Genomic DNA, 21,143 nt, shown 5'->3' with positions numbered 1-21,143 from the left:
GCCATTTTCTATTTTGAATTGTTTGTGAAAGTTGGAGTTGAATAAGCCCAAAGGTTGAAGCTGTTTATTGATCTTGTTCTGCCATCATAGCTGTTAATTTCAAATGTGCTCACCAGACAAATCTTAATTGGTGACACAAAAATTATAGGGTGAATTTTGGGAGAGAGTAGAAGAAATGATGGCTCTCTTCTAGTTACTTTTACATTAAATTTTTAGAAAACTTCATTCATGCTTGTGTTTTACCTTTGTATATTGTTTTCTGACTGGATCTTAAACTTGACAGTTCCTCCTTTTTGTCAATTTAATAGATGTTAATCTCTCTCTCTTCCCTTTTCAGGCAAGAATTGTTCACCCTGATAAAAATCCTGGGATCCTAAGGCTGCAGAAAATTTTTAGGTAAGCAATAAGAAGCTCTGTTTTCTGTTTTGTCGGATTCTCAAAACAAAGATATATTTAATAGAGGCTATTATTAACAAAGTTATGGCATCCTTCTTAGTTCTTACTGTTACACGTTTTACAGTATAAAATATAGAAGTATTTATACATTTTGAATCTCTCTCTATTCAGTTTGGTTTATTTTCTCAATATACTTTTCTAAGTCTGGTATCTTTGGTCAAGAAGAAGAATTCACTGCATGGGCAAAGTCAGAAGCTCGTAGCCTCTCTAAAGCTGGTAAATTTCCCTGTTTATGATGTAATTTTAGTAATGTATTATTCAAAAGTTTCAATAATTGAAACATTTTCATTTTCAAGAGTGTTAATTTATTGTCTATGCCACGTGCATTCTATACTTCTCTTTCAATTGGGACCTATCTTTAGCACTATTTGAGGTTGTAATATACAAGAGACTGAAATAAATTATAATGATTTATGGATGTAATATAAGTTTTCAGTTTTATTTCACAGAAATTTGTTTTAGAGGTGCAAATATTAAGTTTTTCTTTTCAGTTTTGAAATATAATTGGCATTCTTGAAAGAAATTAAAACATATATTCATTCTACTGTAGTTTAGAATCTTCAAGAATGCTTCAACATGCTATAGAAATTACATTATTTTTTTAGTGAAAGGAGATGTCCAAATAATGTCTACTTTGTAAGCCTATTATGCTAGCAAATCAGGTTTGTTGTTGTCTTGGATTTCTGTTGTTGAATTATTAGGATTCTTACTATGCTACAATGTTATTAAGTTGTGCCAAGCTTGTACTAGTTGTTGTGCCACATTAATGTTTCTTTTTTTCTCTTTCTCTTACAATAATTTCTATTATAATATAATTTAAAGAATAATCTCCTTGGCATTGTGACTAAAGTTAATCATTCACAATTTAGAATTGCTACATGGTTATTTCTTTGTTATTTCTTGGTATGAGTGAGTCCATCGTGAAATTGGTTTTCATTATTGCTTTATATATATTTGCCAAATTTAATATTAGTGAGGGCCATGAGTTTTTTGGGTTTAAAACAATTCTATTTCAGTTCGTGATGTTTTGATGCATGTGAGACACTCAATCTTGAAATAATACATGTGGGGTTCATATTTTTATTGCCCATAAATTACTATTTAGTGCCTATTTGTAATTTTAAATTTTAGGTGAAAATATGAACTTTGTTTCACATTAATAAAAATTCTAGGTTCAGAATATAGGCGCATGTCATTAATGTATTTAGGTGTGGCATTACCATATAAAATTGTGTTAAAATTGCTATTTGATTCTTGTTTGTAAGTTGAAATTGTTGAACTGTAACTTTGGACTGTTTTGGGTACAAATGCTGCTATTTGTACACTATATTGGCTTTAGAATATTTATCATTATTTTTATCCAGGAAAATATTGATGAGCTAATGTTAATTATATATTGATCATCAAGAACATCAATGATGTATTAGTATACTTAAGTCTATATATTGCTTCGAGAAAAGATGTTTCAGAATATTTTGCTGCAACGACAGCTAATTTGGTTCATGCATCCATCAATGAGGTATGTATATATTTAAATATTTATTGGTGTCTTTTATTTTATAATTATAAAAGTTAACTTCAAATTATTTTTTTCAGGCATCAGATACGAGGAGTGGTGCTCCATCACCTAATCAGTAATAGGATCAAGTGTTGGAAGCAAAACTGATTAGGGATTTGTGTTGTAATTTTAAACTTGATTAGGGATGTATGAACTTTTTATGTGTTTTAATTTTCAATTACATATAAACTTTTGAACATTGTTATTTGTGCTTTAATTTTCAATGAAATGAATGGATGATTATAACTTTATACATTATTTTATTTTATTATGAAAAAGTGGTGGTTAAATTTTATAAAAAAGATTATAAAAAAATGGTGCACTAGTGCAGATAAGTTAAACAAATGCGGCTATTTTAAATTTACAAATGCGGTCATAGAACCGCATTTGATCAACACGCATTTGTAAATCTGAAATTTACAAATGCGGTCCTATGACCGCATTCATAAATCACATTTACAAATGCGGTCATTTTAGGTAACCGCATTTGTATATTATTCTGAATTAGGGAGTGGGTTTGGGGTTTAGGATTTATGAATGCGGTCTTGGTAAAAACCGCATTCATAAATCACTATTTACAAATGCGGTCATTTACCAAGACCGCATTTGTAAATAGCGAATTCACATTTACAAATGCGGTCTTGGTAAATGACCGCATTTGTAAATAGTGCTTTTTTTTTTTTGGTACATCCTGTTTTGTGCAGAAACCATATATTTAAATAACCTGCATAATGATTAAACCCAGCCAGACAAATACAAAAATGTAGTAACCAATTGAAATCATCAAAATGTACATTTACAAGTGATCAAATTACATATAATAAAACCACTAATATTGTTTACTTATGCTAGAGTTATAAAAATTAATGAAGTATGTGGACCAAGAATCTCTAACATATGAAATGCCTTCCTCACTCATTGGTGTTTCTTCTGTGAATAACTGCATTGCAAAGTTGACATAAATTAGTTTCTAGATATATATATGTTCAAGAATTATAAAAATGATTTAACATATACCTCCTTCCAACCAGTTTTAACACCTAGTCTTATAATGGTAATCATCCATTGCATAATGTAATAGCCACACTCATAGCTTCCTGGTTGTTTATTACACTATATAATTCAATAAAAAGTAATATGTTAGTATATTGATAAACAATGATAATAGAGAAAGAAAAAAATTACAAACCTTTACTCTTATGTAGTTCAAATTATTTGAACTGGATCGACCTTTTAGGATGTTATATCCACGCCATGAACTGGTTAATACAAAAAACCTCGTTAGTAGATGGTTAATTAGTAACATATACAAAGTTAAGTTTATACTATACTTACGTATCAATGATATCCTTAAATTTTGTGGGCATCTTCTTGTGTAGGGAACAGAACCACACAGCAGTCTTATCAACCATTGATAAGACAAGTAACTGCCAATGATGCCTATATGATCATTGAAAAGAGTTAGTAAATATTTAAAACATGAAATAATAATAATTGATGACATATAATTAAACTTACTCATTAATGTAAGGGCATAAATAAATTTGTTTTCCCTCTTTTTCCAGGATGTTAGTGATGTATGCTTGAGTCTCAGTTGAGTTTGGTCCAACGGGATTAGTATATGCAGGATCTACGAATCCATACATATTTTCCTTCCCCTCAGTGATACAGAATCTATGCAAAAACCTACAAGTTTTTAGTTAAAGCATAATCAATAATAATTTAACATAAAGTAAATTGAATAATAGGTAAAGATACTTACATCATAAAAAATTGAATTATACTTATATTGAGCTCCTGTTTCCCAGATATAAATTCTGATAAATCTGTGTTGTAAATCATCAGTGGCAGTTCAGTGTTGATTTGAAAAAATGTATTATCCCACGGAACTGGAAAAGGATCATTGCCAATCTGACTAGCAATGAGACGTAGGGAAGCCATAGGATCGTCAACTGGAACCTCACGCTTCTTTTTCGGACTTGGTGGCTGAAAAGGTTCCTACAAGATAAACAACATTTGTATTAAATTATATGTAATATATAAATATAAATAAAAAATAATATAATGAAACGAAATTATTACATGAGGTTCGGGCATAGATCAAATGAGCTCTCTGGGCCAGGCAACGAATGTCTGAAATGCATCGGCCACAGTGGTTACCTCATCTGAAGGTAGTGGAACACGAGCATCAGGAAATCGTACTTTTTCAACTGTTACCTTCGCCACATCAGGGGAGAGAGGAACGTTATGTAAGGTGGTGGCGTTTTTATAGACTTTTCCAAGTGCCACCACCCGAGGAAGTTTGCCGCCCACTACCAGTAGCTCACAATCCTCTGTCTGCCCATTGATATCATCCCCTGATGTTGGAGGAGCCGCACAACTCCCCTTTGTGCTCTTGGGAGTGGGACTAACAAGGGGTTCAATCGGCTCAGCACAAACTTGTTGCGATAGAAACTCTTGTCGCATTCGATCATTCTCCTTTTTCATCTTCAGCCACATCAAATCAGTCTCCTTTCTCATCTCCTCCATTATTTCTTCACGTAACTTAGTCTTCATTTGAGTTTCCTTCTTGGAGGAGGAGGATGGCTGTCGTTCTGAAACTCCAAAATAAAGTTTAATTCCGACCCCTTGTCCAGCGGCACGAACACGACCAGAGTGTTCAGGTCGTCCAATTGCTTCAACCAGGATATCGTGACGACCTTCAGCAACAAATGTACCGTCGGATTCCAAGGAATCCTGCAAGAGTACACAAAAATCATATTTTCAATCATTAATATAATTAATGCTTTAAAAAAATTAAAAATAACAAAAATAACTTACAATTTTTTCGATTATAACCCCGGATTGCTCGGAACTTGGTGCACCCGACTTTTTAATTCGGGCCCTCTTCCATTTTTCATGGCGAAAAGGTGGTGGAGGAGAAGTGACCCCTGTTTCCACATTCTCAGAATACGTCCCCTGTTGAGATTTCTCCTTTTCCACCATCAGTGTTTGCTCAAGTTTTCTATACCCCGAACGAGACATAACGTGCGGGGTAAGATTCTTCAAAGCTATCTCTTGAGCTTTCTTCCGACGATCCTGTCATAATTGAAATAAACAAACTGAAGTAAATAAGATAAACTTATTAATGTTATATAAACAAAAAAGTTACTTCACTTACCATCCAAGCCTCATTTTCACGGCTTTCTCTAAAAAGACGCCATGTCTCTTCATCAATATGTTGGTACTTTAAACATGGATTTTCGTCTTTAAGGTCGCCAAAAATGTATCTCGAAGTCAGTCTTGACTTAAAGGTACGAAATTTAAGTGCGATATTGGATAATATCTTTGATCGAAGCGGTTCCACATCAGGAATGTCAAAGTTTGCCTAGAAAATAACATCATCAAATTAAAATTAATTAATCAATATTAAAAAGCATTATATGATAACAATAATAATGTAAAGCTTACCAGAACATCCTCCCATAGCATGTTCCGATCAACCTTTGAAACCTCATCCCATGAATTAATCAAAATGGAGAGCCTCTCACGAGAAACAACTCCAAGATAGCTCATAAACTCATCTGCCTTAGGACCAAAAGCCACTCCAGTGTTGACGTCAATGTCAACATGTGTCTTCTCACCAGCAGCACGTCTCAATGCAAGACGCTTCAATCTAGTAGGTCCTCTACTGCCTCGTCCAGATCGAGGTCTGTCTGGAGTTTGGTCGTCATTCATGTCTCTGTTAAAAAAATTAGGTAACAAACATTAGTTAATGTGCATCGAATTAAAATCATATAAAAATAATACAAAAAATTCTAAATGTTTATTTACATGTTGCATGTGGGTTGAATGTTTATATGTAAATTCCTTCACTATGGTCTTTACGGGTTGCATGTACATCATCAAGTACATCGTCATCTTTATTAGTTATCATTGGTGTGAATGAACGAGTTTCACCATATTCAATATCATCTATGGCTTCCCCTTGTTTATTCCCGTGTAAAACGACATACCAATGTTCTGACGTAGGATCTTTCACATAGAAAACCTGAGATGCTTGTTGAACCATTATAAATGGCTCATCTCGATACCCTATCTTTCGAAAGTCCACTAGTGTGAATCCTGATTCATCAATTTTAACCCCACTTTTATTATCAACCCATTTACACTTGAAAACTGGAACGGAAAACTTAGTGTAGTCAATCTCCCATATCTCTTCTATAAACCCATAGTATGCCATTGATCCAAGTACTGGATTTGTATCTTTCGAAGTCGAAAACTGCATTGACTCGGCTTCAAGAGTAACACCAGAATTTTGAACTGTACTCTTTTCATCTAGGGACTTCGTGTAAAATATACAATTATTCACTTCGTACGCTGTACATGAAATGACATCAAACTTCAATCCAGCAGCCAACCAAGTCAAGGTCTCTGATGCCGTTGAATCCTTGAACACCTCATCTTTAAACCAAGGCATGAAAGTTCTATTATGTTCCATCAAGACCCATTTCTCTGCTTGTCTTGGGTTATTTGCCTTCACAATGGCTTTATGAGCTTCTATGTAAGGTACAACTTCATCTGTGTTATTCAATATGTACAAATGTGCTTGCAAGACTTCTGATCGAGATTTGCTTACAATATTCACACCACGTAAACATTTACAATATTCAAAATCTTTCCGGTATAATATACAATCATTAGGACATGCATGTATCTTTTTGTACTCCATACCCATTGGACAAAGAATCTTTTTTGCCTCGTAATTACGATTAGGTAGACTATTTCTCTCTGGAAGCATATCCTTCAACAGCTGGAGCAATTCCGTGAAGCTTTTATCAGTCCATCCGTTTATTGCCTTCAAATTCATCAATCTTAACACCGCCGACAACCGTGTGAAGTTAGTTGATCCAGGATACAAAGGAGTCTCTGCATCTTTTGACATACTTTCATATCCATGCGCTTTTGCAAAACACTTAGCTCCCACATCACGAATCATGTCCTCCAATCGATCATCATCTCCATCATCGTGTACTGCTTCATCCATGGTAGAACCCACATATTCTTCAGTTACGGAAACACGTGGTAAATTTAATAATTCACCATGCCATGTCCAAGTTGTATAAGATCGAAGAAACCCATCACATAGCAGGTGTTCCCTCATGATATTCACATCCAGTATCCTTCCATTCAAACAGTTAACGCACGGACACCTGATCTTTGCTCCATCATGACCACTAATAATCGCGTTACGCTGCGCAAATTGTATAAATTCCTCTACTCCCCTTTCGTACTCATCACTTATACGAACAACATTAATCCAACTTCGATCCATTATATATTCTGGAATATAGTTAGGATTTTCTAATAATTAGTATTCTCTTCAATCTCACACATTTGCCGAGGGTCGAACACCCCCGGACTCAATCCAAACACGATATTTCTATTCTAAAAGTAACAATAACTAACATAACATAAAACTTTTATTAAAATGTAATTAACAACTAACTAAATATGTCACTTCTAAAATTAAAATTCTAGAACAAAGTTTAATACACTATAGAATTATAATTCCATAAAGATTAATATCATATTCATTTTTATTTAAGTAAAAGTAGTTTAAAGTGACAATTATAAAAAATAAATGATGCCAGGGAAAAAAAGAAAGATATGCAAAGAGAAAGTGCAAAAAATAAAAATAATTACATGCAGAATTAGTGTTGTATGCTCATATTCTAGTTATTTGTTATTTATTATATATACTATAAAAAAAATTATTAAATAAAAATTATTAAATAAAATTTAAAGATAAAAAATAAAAAATTACTAAATCAAAATTAAAGATAAAAAATAAAAAACAAAAATAGAATTTATATATAATATAAATTTAAGAAAATAGAAATTATATAATACAAAAATTCAAAATACACACAAATATATAAATTATTAGTTATTAGTTATACATTCCAAGTTGTATTAGTTATTAATTAAATATATATTATAATACAGAAAAATAAAAATTCAAAATATTAAATATGAATTCAAAATTTTAAATATAAATTCAAAATATTAAATAAATACAACACCAACCTTTAGGTTGATGGTGATCGGAGACGAAGACGAAGGCGTAGGCGAAGGCGGTGGCGGAAGCAGTGGCGGTGGCGGAAGCAGTGGCGGTGGCGGAGCAGAAAAAACCAGCGAACCAATAGAACAGTAACCACCTATATGCAGAAAACGAGTAAGGAAACGAAATGACAATGCCAAGGAAGTGAATAATGACAATGACAAAAACGAAAACGAAAACAAACGTTGAAGCAGAGAGAGCTGAAACTTACAATGCAAAGCGGAGAGAGCTGAGAACGTTGAAACGAAGAGCAGAGAAGACGAAAGTGAAAGTGAAAACCAGTGGCGCGCTTCTATTTTTAGGGTAAAATTGATTTACAAATGCGGTTCTAGGGTAAGACCGCATTTGTAAATCAATTAAAATGAATTACAACTGCGGTCATAGTAAAGACCGCATTTGTAATTCATTCTGAATTGAATTACAACTGCGGTCATACTAAAGACCGCATTTGTAATTCAATTCAGAATGAATTACAAATGCGGTCTTTACTATGACCGCAGTTGTAATTCATTTTAATTGATTTACAAATGCGGTCTTACCCTAGAACCGCATTTGTAAATCAATTTAATTACAAAAATGCCACCGCGTTTTTTACAAATGCGTTTAAACGCAAAGCCGCACTAAATAAATGGTCGTTGTTTTCAAATTTTGTACTAGTGGTGGTTAAATTTTATTTATTCATAATTAAAATTACATCAGTTAAAAACGTCACTACTTACGTATATTATTGCGCCAGAATCTTCTCCAATGAATGTAAATTACGATAGTTATAACTAACACTACTTACGTATATTATGGTGTCTGAATCTTCAATGAATGTAAATTACGACAGTTATAACTGACATTACTTACATATAAAAACCGTCACTACTTACACTATGTTTAAAGTGGCGGGTGTTGCGGCGGGTAGCGTAAAATCGCTACATTAAACTTTGTGGCGGCCAGTTCTATTGAGAGAATAGGCTGCAGGGCTGTAGGGTTTGAATTTCACTCTCATCTAACAATAACACACTCGCAATTGGAACTGTACCCTGCGACGGCAACGTTCCCGGCCGGAACACGTGACGACAACCCTGCGACATGACGGAAACACGTGACGACAACCCTGCGATGCGACGGGAACGCGCGACGGCAACCCTACGACGAGAACGCACAATGAAAGCACACCCTGCGACGGTAACACGCTCCGCGAAAACGACGCTTCTCTACTCTGAAGGAGGCTTTATTCTCTCTCTATTGTAAGTTTCAATTCGTGCTCCATTCTTGCTCTGTATTTTTTTTTTTAATTTTAAGGAGATATCAAATTTGATTTTGAATCTTTTATTTTCAATGTTTTTTCATTACAATGAACATATTCTATATACATTTTAGGAATCTGGCTAAGCTTTGTTTCATTGCAGGAGAGTAGGATGTTTTTCCTTATCTCAACTATCAACTGATAATTCTTTTAATTTATGTATAGATACCTTATAAGATAATAATGTTAGTTTTTTAAAAATAGAGTATTCCCTGTGTGGTATAAAATCCAAATCAATCCATTAATTTATTCACAAAATTCTCAATCACTTAAATTTATGCATCCTGAACACATTAATAAGATATATTTGTATGAAATTGGCCTTATAATCTTGCATGCACTTTTTGATTCTATAAACAATACATATGATGTTTCTATTCCAATCTTTGACGCCACCTTGTGAGTATCTTCTAGCATTATTTAATTCACGAGATTGAATGTGGTCTAGTTCCAGACCTATAGGACTATTACATATAATATTGAATGAAGACCTTGAAGTAAAAAATTAGAGAGTAAGTACTTTGTTTGTTTCCTCTGAGTTTTTGGTAAATCTCTATGCTCACGGTACTATTTTTGTATGAGTCAATATAGTTAACTAGCCCTTAAGCAGCTTAAGTTATTCACAACCCAATCATTTTAAGACAATCATGTTTATATTTTATCCTGTTCCTTGTTATTAAAAAGAATTTATTTTATTAAATTCCAATCATAGTATTATCTTTGTATTTTTTAAGTTTTAACACAGATGATGCAATTCAGCATGAATCCACATGTTTTAATAATTAATTTGTTGTACTTCAATCTGCATGTCCTTCAATGATTAGTTTTTCTAAATTCTGTTTTTGGTGGTCAATTGGTTTTGATGTATTACTGTTACTGCTTTATACCTCCCTTTAAGTTTCCCATAAGCTTTTTGAGAAAATTTCCCTAGATACATCTATGTTGTCTTGTTCTAGCAAATTACAAAACAGCTGCTACTATGAGCTTTGTTTTGTTTGAGAACTACCTTGATGATAGACACCATAGAATCAATACAAGTTTGTTCTTAGTATTATTTTTTTCTACATTAGTACAAGTTTTTTTCTACCTTGATGATAAACATCTTTTTCTTTTAGTCCGAGGCACACCTATGGGGCTGCAAGTTTTCTTCAAGCGAAAAAAGGTTAGAAATTTTTTATTTTAGTCATTGTATGTTCATAGTTTATGGAATATTTTATTGTTCTCAAATAAATTAAACAATGACAGATTATAAGACTTTCTTTTATAGTTGAATAATGCATTGTGTTATACGACAGATTATGGATATTCGTCAAAATCGAAGTTGGATGTATGATAGATTTATGTCTGATTGAAGTGGATATAAAGATGCATTTTTAAAAGGAGTAGATGAATTTGTGTCATGTGCATGTGAAGAAACAAATTTGTCAAATGGAAAAATAAGGTGCCCTTGTTCTAAGTGAAAAAATCTAAAGTTCATCTATTTTGAAGAAGTTAAAGTTCATCTTTATAAGAAAGGATTCATTCCTGAATATTGGTATTGGACATGTCATGGAGAGAGTGACCCAAACATATGGATAGATACTAGTCCTGAGATTTTCAGTACAGAGAAAGGACACCTCAATAGATTTGAGAGCATGGTTTATGATGTTGCTGGTCTATAGTATGAAATAGATCATGATCAAGAAATGGATGACTCTCCAATTATGAATGAGACTCCAAACATAGAAGCCCAAAAGTTTTATGAACTATTAGATGCAGCCCGAAAACCATTATGGCCCGGATGTAATAATCACACTGAATTATCTTTTGCTGTTAGATTTTTGACAATTAAATCAGAGGGGAACATGTCTCAAAGATCTTGTGATCAAACATTAGCCCTTATGAAAGAGACACATCCTATTGGTAATCTTATTCCTAAAGATTTCTATAGGACCCAAAAACTAGTCTCAAAACTTGGTTTAACTGCACACAAAAATTGATTGTTGTGTTGATGGTTGTATGTTATTTTACCCTGATGAAGAAATGAAGTTAAAAGAATGTAGATTTTGTCACAAACCACGTTTTCAGATACGAGGTGTTGGTAGAGATAAATACAAAGAGGTTCCTGTTAAAAGAATGCATTATTTACCTCTCATTCATAGGCTTAAGAGATTATATGCCTCCATGAGTTCTGCTCCACATATGAGGTGGCATCATGAAAATAGACGAGAACCTGGAGTGTTGTGTCATCCATCTGATGGTGAAGCTTGGATACATTTTGATAAAATGTATCCTGAATTTGCATCTGAACCAAGAAATGTAAGGTTAGCTTTATGTTCTGATGGTTTTTCACCTTTTAATAATTCGACTCCACCTTATTCTTGTTGGTCGGTAATTATCACTCCTTACAATCTTCCTCCAGAATTATGCATGACTACTCCTTTTATGTTTTTGACATTAATTATCCCTGGGCCACATAGTCCAAAAGGTAAAATTGATGTGTATTTGCAACCATTGATTGATGAGTTAAAACAATTATGGAATGGAGTGTTGACATATGATATTTCAAGAAAACAAAATTTTATGATGAAAGCTACATTAATGTGGACTATTAATGATTTTCCTGCATATGGAATGTTGTCGGGTTGGAGTACATCAGGGAGATTAGCATGTTCATACTGTATGAACCAATCAAAGGCTTTTAGATTGAAAAGAGGTGGGAAAATTTCTTGGTTTGATTCTCATCGTCAATTTTTGCCTATGGACCATTAATTTAGAAGAAATAAGGATGCATTTTATAAAAATCGAATCAAAAAGTCTCAACCTCCAAAATTTTTTACTGAGAATGAATTGTGGGAACAAGTTTGTTTTTTTCCCAAAAACAACTGAAGTTAGTCCTTGTATTTGTGATGAACATGGTGGGTCTCATAATTGGACAAAACAAAGCATCTTTTGGGAGTTGCCTTTTTGGAAAACCAATTTGATAAGACATAATATTGATGTAATGCATGTAGAGAAAAATGTGTTTGATAATGTCTTCAACACGGTGATGGATATAAAAAATAAGACCAAAGATAATGTTAAAGCGAGAATGGACTTGAAGGAATATTGTAAGTAGGGATGGCAAAGCGGGGCAGGCCGTACGGGCCGGCCCGCGGCCCGCTAGTAAAAAATGCGGGGCGGACTAACCTTTTCAACCCACTAACCCGCATTAGCCCGCAGCCCGCGCGGGCCAGCAGCGGGACGGGGCGGGCTGGCCCGCTAACCCGCAAGAAAAAAAATTTTGGCACTTAGTAGCAACTGGACAACGCAATTAGGTTTTCACAAAATTTCAAAGAAAGAAACACAATACAATCGCGACAATAATGTTTATGTTTAATATTTTTGAATTAATGTTTATGTTTAATGTTTTGGAATTAGGTATTTTTAATGTTTTGGAAGTGGGAGAATAATGATATTTGATATTTATCTTAATGTTTTGATGTTTCACTATGTTTGAAAAGGAAGAAAAAACATTTAGGTTTGATAGTAACAAATATATAGGTTTAATTTGACAATTTTTTAAGAACTAAATGTAAAAAAAATATATATATTTAATTTAAAAAAAAAAGAACGTGGGCTGGCCCGCAAACCTGCGGGCCAGCTCTTATGCGAGGCGGGTCAAGAATTCTAACCCGCATTAACTTTGCAGGGCGGGCCAACCCGCCTCGCAGTTTTGCGAGCCAATGCGGGGCGGGCTGGCCCGCTTTGCCACCCCTAATTGTAAGAGAAGAGAACTAGAACTACAAGTTCAACCTAGTGGAAAAGTCTTAAAGCCTAAAGCAAAGTTTGTTTTGTCCAATGAACAAAAAAATATTGTTTACAAATGGATTAGTGAGTTGAAAATGCCAGATGGGTATGCCTCAAATTTGCGTAGATGTGTAAACCTAAATCAGAGGAAGTTGTTTGGAATGAAAAGTCACGATTGCCATGTGTTAATGGAGATGTTATTACCTATTGCTTTGCGTGCACTTCCCCATCAGGTGTGGAATCCTATAGCTGAATTAAGTAAGTTTTTTAAGGATTTGTGCTCAACAATTTTGAGAGTGGATGATTTGTTATTAATGGAAAAAAAATCATCATTACGACCTTAAGTTGGAACAAATATTTCCTCCTGAATTTTTCAATTCCTTGGAGCATTTGCCTATTCACCTACCTTATGAACCTAGAGTGGGAGGTCCGGTTCAATATCGCTAGATGTATCCATTTGAGAGGTAATTGTTTACTTCATTTAATGTACACAATTTTATATGTTAGTTATAAGTTTAGTAGTTAACATTATGATTTTGTATAGGTACTTGAATTAGTTGAAACGAATGGTTAAAAAGAAATCCCATGTAAAGGGATCTATTTGTGAGGCATACTTAAGCTTGGAGACTTCTCATTTTTGTTCATATTATTTTGAGTCACATGTCCAATCAATGCGAACTAAAGTTGGTCGAAATGATTTTGGAGGTCAAAATGACACGAGCCAAAAAACTTTATCAGTTTTCAATCATGTTGGTCGTCCAGCAGGAACTTGTAAAAGTCATTATTTGAATGAGAAAGAGTTAGCTACTTTGCATTTGCATGTCCTGCTTAATTGTGAGGAAGTTCAGCCATATATTGAGTAAGTATTTTAATTTTATATCTCATTTATTTATTTTGTTAATAGTTTTAATGTATATAAGAATGTATACAATGACAGACACTTTGTGCAATATTTGGAAGCATCTATTCCAAATATAAGTAGAATTGATATTGATGGGAGAATTGCATCTGAATTTCCATTTTGGTTTCAAACATATGTAATTATTATACACTTTTCTTCTGAATAGTTTTATTAATTATGAAAAATAATGATTTTGGGATTGTTATTTATAGGTTCATGATAGAAATAACTTAGTACAAAATCAACATTTGCATCACTTGACATGGGTCCCCAAAAAAAAAGGTTCATACTTGGCCCATATATTTTGTCAATGGTTTCAAGTTTCACACGAAAGAATGGAGTATTGGTAAGAAAACAATCAACTGTGGAGTTTGTGTGAAGGATGATAATGAAAAAAATACTATTATGGTATTATCAAAGAGATTATGCAAGTAGAATACTCAGGAGAACCAACCAAACAATTAGTGGTAATTAACTGTGAGTGGTTTGATAATACCATTAATCATGGTATAAAAGTTCAACCCCAATATGACATTGTGGAGGTTCATCGTCAAAGAAGATATTCAAATTTTGATCCTTTCATATTTGCAACAAATGCAATTCAAGTATATTATGGACCTTATCCAGAAAAAATAAAAGAAAAGGTTGATTGGTGGGTGGTTATTAAAACCAAACCAAGATGTACAGTTGATGATCGATATACATTAGAGGTTGCTTATCAAGAGTCAACAACTAACGTTAATATCACAACAAATGAGGAGCTACTTGGTCATTTGGTGGATGAAGACGATTATGAGGAAATAGATGAAGTAGACATGAGAGTTGTTGAGAACTCAAAAGAAAGTAAGCAAATAGAAGAGGAAGAAGAGGAAGAAAAGGAAGAAGAAATTTTTTTTGAAAGTGAATTTGAGTATGATTCTGAAGATGATGAAATCTTACATCTATATAGACTTGATGATTACTTTAATGGTAATAGTGAAATCTTACATCAATATAGACTTGATGATTACTTTAATGGTAATAGTGATGATAGTGATGAGTAAATCACTTTTTTTATGATAGTGTAAAGGTGAGGTTTCATTTGTATTTGTGTTATATTTTTTTCTAATTTTTTATTATGTTTTATTGATTTCAACAAATTTTTAATTTGTTTTATTATTATTGCAGATGTCAAACAAAAATCATGGTAAAGAAGTTACTTTTTGTGAACATTCGACCAAACAACGTTCAAGACGTCCTTCACAAATTACTTGTGCTTCTCGACCAATTGCTTTCTCATCCATTGATTCATCATTCAGAACATCTAAGTTTGCAACTCAACCTTTGGCACAAGGAGCATTAAATTCAAGTTCAAAATCAAATGTTGATCAATCATCCAAAACATCTCAGTTTGCTGCTAATTCAACATCAAATGAAACTAATTCAACACCAGATGAAACTAATTCTACATCAAATGAAACTTTTGCTGCATCAAATTCACATGGCAATTATGTCAAGTCAGTTTTAAATCTTGATGGGCAAGGGTATATATATCAATGTTATCATTACTCTTAGGACAACTAAATTAATAATAAATTGTGGAATAATGATAATTTACATTTTGCAAATTCTTACCTTCACGCCCTGCAGCTAATGGAATTGGAGATATCCTCAAAAGTCATTATACTGATTCATGGCTATCGTGAAAGAAGATACCAATTAGAACAAGGGACTTGTGGTTTAGAGAGTTTTTGGTTGATTTCATATAATTTCCTTTGTTTAATTATCTAGTTTAATTTTATTATCTATGTTAGTCTTACATATAATTAACTTTGTTTCTTTATAATGCAGAAGAAGTTTTCGATTTGTCCACCATATCATAGGTGGGCAAGAAAGAATTTTGAAATGCGAGGTGCTGTAACCATGAAAAATAATCTAAATAAGGCTAGACAAAGAAAGATTAAGCCAAACTGGATTGGAGATAGTACATGGGATACATTATGTCAGCAATGGGCATCTGAAGAATTCCAAAAGAAAAGCACGATCGCAAAAATAAATAAAGTATTTGGCTGTGGAGGTTTTGGAGGGTCTCGTCACACATGTGGCTCTATTAGCACATATCAGCATAAATATAATATGGTAATTTGTTTTTCTAACTATTTTCTTTTTATAACATCTCAATATATATATATATATATATAATATGGAAAGTGTGTGAAATTTATTTTATTTTTTAGACAAAGATGAATGGAATTCCTCCAACTATAATGGAATTGTTTCGTCACACACACCAACGACGTAAAGACAACTCTTGGGTGGATAAAAAATCAGAACAAGTAAATGTAATGAACTATTACCTTTTATTTTAGTTCTGTTATATTTTTTGTTTTTTCATTTTCAATGTTAAGGTTATTGTTAGTTTATTATTGTTGTGTGTTTAAATACAAACTGTAGATCTTTTCAATGTTAAGATTATCTTTTAAATACAATATGCAATAGTCTAGCCGACGTTTATACACACTGTGTAACAAAACAGAACACCCAAAAGTCACAGTCGGGTTTATGTGTCCTCCTGCAACACTCACCAAATCAAAAAAAACATGTTATAGTTTTTTGTTGCATGCATACGTTCCTTGGAATTATAAACAATTAGGCTCTATGAACAATTACTTGTCCTCTTTCTTGGTAGATTCTTGACAAGTCTTTTTTGCTTTATCTTGCATTGCCTGCTGCAATTTCACAAACTAAATTTCTTTTGCTGCTACAGCTTGCTGAATGACTTGGATTTGGTCTTGGAATTTTTTTGTCTTTTGAGTTCATCTACAAAATAGTATCAAAATGATCAGTCATAGAAGGATTTTTTTATATCATACACATTTTGCATATTCATATCAAATTGATCAGTCATTGAAAGGTTAGAAAATATGTGAATGATTCTGGCTTTAGACACTTTTCTGTATTGGTATTCATTAATAATGTTACTTAGCAGCCATTCATTTAAGATAAATGGTTCTCTTGTGACTGGTTGGAAGTGTACTTGTCCGTGAGCTTTGTCAGTTCATTTTCTAATTTTTATTATTTTCTCTCTCTCTCTCTCTAACTGCATAATCTCCTTATCCTAGGACTTCTGGGAACTATATATATATATATATATATATATATATATATATGAAAAGAATGATAATAAAGAAACACATTTTGAAACGTGCTTGGAATTATAATTAATTAGGCTTTATGAACAATTACTTGTCCTCTTTCTTGGCAGATTCTTGACAAGTCTTTTTTGCTTTTTCTTGCATTGCATGCTGCAATTTCACAAACTGAATTTCTTTTGCTGCTATAGCTTGCTGAATGACTTGGATTTGGTTCTAGAATTTTTTTTCTTCTGAGTTCATCTACAAAATAGTATCAAAATGATCAATCATAGAAGGATATTTTACATCATACACATTTTGCATATTCATATCAAATTGATCAATCATTGAAGGATTTTCTACATCATACAGATTTGTATATTCCACATCATACAGAATAATATATGTTTGTTTTCTTGATCAATATTCTATTGATGTTAACAGACATAATTTACACGTAAATTTGAAGACTTAACACAAAGTGCATCTGCTCAAGGAATTCCCCCCCAAATGAGTTAGATGTCTGGTGTGATGTAGTTGGAACCAAGAATAGGGGGATATATGGTCTTGGAATGGAATCTACTTTTATTGGAGGTAGGCCTTACTACCTTGGTTCATCTTCTTCCTCAAATGGGTGGATACAAAGTCAAGAGCTTGATGAACTTAAAAGAGATATGGAATTTGTTAAGAAAGAAAGAGATGAGCTTCAAATCAAAATTTTAAATATTGAGCAACTTTTTGAGAAAAACAATGCAATGATTCGACAATGGATGGATAACATTAATCAATCAATGCCACCAAGTTTTGAGGAAACTCAAGATGAGGATGAAACACAAGCACCCAGTCAACCACTCAGTCCTTATCAAGGTAATTTTGTTACACTATTCTATATATTTTTTTAAATTTCAATCTTCCTAATAAATTTTATTTTATATTTTTTGACAGGTAGATGATTATATAGAGGCTCTTCATGGAATAAAGTTCACACAAAAAAATGATAGATTAAGCTTTTTACTTTTCAAGCGCCTTGTTTGAATCATTTATAATGATTGGAAGCAACTCTTAGCTTCTACATTGCGTAAAATTAATGAACTTGTTTGAATCATTTTCAATGACAACATAGTTGTTGCTGCAGGATTATAATATGTGTCACTCTCATGAGCTTTGAAGTCCTTTTATTCTGTTTTTTTATGCCGTTTTATCCCAACTATGTCAATCTTTTTTGCTTCACTGCTAGGAACTAAAACCATAGTTGGTAGAGGGTGATAAAGTAAGAGTGAGTATGATAGTAGGTGCAGTTGTGTAAATTTTAATACTTGATACATCAAATGTATTGATTTTATACTTGATAAATAAATAAATAAATAAATAAATAATAATAAAATAATATTTTATAATAAATTATATTATTTAGAGACCAATATTGACCATTTTTTGGTATTTATATATTTGGTCACTAAATGAGTTTCTATATATTTTGGTCACTAAATTGGTTTAAATAAAATTGGTTGTTAATTTGGTTTTTATATAATTGGTCACTAAATTAGTTTCTATATATTTGGTCACTAAATTAGTTTCTACATATTTGGTCACTAAATTAGTTTCTACATATTTGATCACTAAATTGGTTTTTATTTAATGGTCACTAAATTGGTTTCTAAATTAGAATCTAAATTATATCTAAAATTAGCGACCATGATTTTAGCCACTTAAGACTATTAGTTTCTAAATTAGTTTCTAATTAAGTTAGTGACTAATTTTATCATTTTAGAAACCAAAAATTTAGTTTCTAAAAACACTTTTTCTTGTAGTGAGAAAATCAATAAGAGAACAAAGATTCTTTTGGAATTATTTTATTTTATTCTTTATTGAAAAAAAAATTATTAAATGAGTTCTTCCTTATCATAAATATATATATTTAAAAAGTTAAAACAATTTTAAGAAAAATTAAAAAAAGTCACATTATTATTGAAATCAGTTATTCTTGTGTAAGCCTATAAAATTAAACACAAATTGTTTATCAGAAGATATGAATAAATTAAATATAATTAAATTAAATTCATAAGATAACAATGGTTAAATATAACGTAATTAGTAATCATTATATCTAATTAAATTAGATTTTATGATAAAATAATATTTTAAATATAACATAATTAAATATCACTAATAAAACTAATTTTGATTAGAAAGATAATTAATTAATCTATTTTTTTGAATTAGATTTCATCAGATAATATAACTAGTTACATATATTATTATATTCACATTATTTAACAAGATAATTAGTTAAATATTACTATATCTAATTAAACTGGATTTTATTATACTGGATCATTAATTGAATACCATTTAATTAATTTTTATTTTCATATCTATTTAAACTTAATTTGATTAGATAAAATAATTGCTTGAATATGATTTAACTAATTACTACAATATCTAGTTAAATTAGGTTATATATGATGAATGCTTTAATAGATTTATTTTACTATCATCCTATCTAATTATATTTTATTTCAATATTTAACATAAGTAATTATTTTATTTGATATTAAAATTTAAATTAATTGATTATCATTTTAAAGTATAAATTTTTATATATTAAAATTTATAATACTTTATTGAATTTAATTTAAAATTTCTTTAAATTTTGTTTACATTTTAAAATTATTTTTACATTAATTTTTTTAAATTATCAATTAAAAAATTAAAATTTTAATTATACTTATCACATCTCTCTCAAATTTTTATAAACTTTTCCTTCATTTCCATAAATAACCTCACTTTTTTTTTTTATAAAACTACTCTCTCAAATTCACTTCCTCGTCCAAGTAAAATATAAGAGAACATAAGCGAAAGTATACTAAAAGAATAAAAATAGTATCACCTACATTAAATAAAATTTCTACAATTTGTATTTTTTTTATTGACTCTAGAATATAACGAAGCTAAAGTTTATGTGCACTAAAATTTCACCACACAAAATAAATGAGAACAAATTTTGGTTAAAAGAAAATGATAAGAAAATTAACTAGAGAAGAAAGACTATTTCTATTGGACTTTTATGTTTTAATTTTTTTGTACGGGTTGAAGCAACCGTTAAACGTTTATTTTAATTTATTTTATTTTTTATTGATAAAAAATTGAATATATATATATATATATATATATATTTAAAAAGTTAAAACAATTTTAAGAAAAAATTTAAAAAATTATAATATTATTGAAAGCTGTTAGTCTTGTGTAAACCTATAAAATTAGACACAAATTGTTTATCAGAAGACATGAATAAATTAAATATAATTTAACTAAATTCATAAGATAGCAATGGTTAAATAAAACGTAATTAGTTATCACTATATCTAATTAAATTAGATTTTATTAGATAAAACAATATTTTAAATATAACTTAATTGAATATCACTAATAAAACTAATTTTGATCAGAAAGATAATTAATTAATCGATTTCTTAAATATGATTTCATTAGATGATATAATTAGTTACATATATTATTATATTCACATTATTTAATAAGATAATTAGAAACTGTATCTAATTAAACTGGATTTTGTTATATTAGATCATTAATTGAATACCATTTAATTAATTTTTATTTTCATATCTATTTAAACTTAATTTGATTAGATAAAATAATTGTTTGAATATAATTTAACTAATTATTACAATATCTAGTTAAATTAGATTATATATGATGAATGATTTAATAGATTTAGTTTACTATCATCCTATCTAATTATATTAGATTTAAATATTTAAGATAAGTAATTAATATGATTTTTTAAGTAAATTGAGATATATAATATGTAAATATGTTTTATTTTTCTGTTAATACTGACAATACAGTTTTAAATATTATTTCCTCTAATTCGATGATATTGAATTCCATGAATGATTTTGTAAGCATATCTTGCATTCTTTCTA

At 31.0% G+C, this 21,143-nt stretch overlaps 1 protein-coding gene and 1 pseudogene across 1 annotated transcript; one reads left to right on the top strand and one right to left on the bottom strand.

Annotated features, from left to right (window-relative positions):
- Positions 1–613: 613 nt before the first annotated feature.
- LOC150025465 (uncharacterized) lies at positions 614–5,727 on the bottom strand. Its single transcript, XM_090294049.1, has 5 exons — positions 5,686–5,727; positions 5,175–5,381; positions 4,835–5,092; positions 4,454–4,750; positions 614–682 (listed from the first exon to the last, which is right to left on the bottom strand). Exons 1-5 carry the CDS (start codon positions 5,725–5,727, stop codon positions 614–616), a joined length of 873 nt encoding a protein of 290 aa, XP_090150175.1.
- Positions 5,728–10,712: 4,985 nt separating this feature from the next.
- LOC150025464 (uncharacterized) lies at positions 10,713–14,045 on the top strand (annotated as a pseudogene).
- Positions 14,046–21,143: the final 7,098 nt, after the last annotated feature.

This window comes from Phaseolus vulgaris, chromosome 8, assembly GCF_051622355.1.
Source record: "Phaseolus vulgaris cultivar YP4 chromosome 8, ASM5162235v1, whole genome shotgun sequence".
Taxonomy (NCBI): Eukaryota; Viridiplantae; Streptophyta; class Magnoliopsida; order Fabales; family Fabaceae; genus Phaseolus; species Phaseolus vulgaris.
This window is presented reverse-complemented; position numbering and strand designations above follow the sequence as displayed.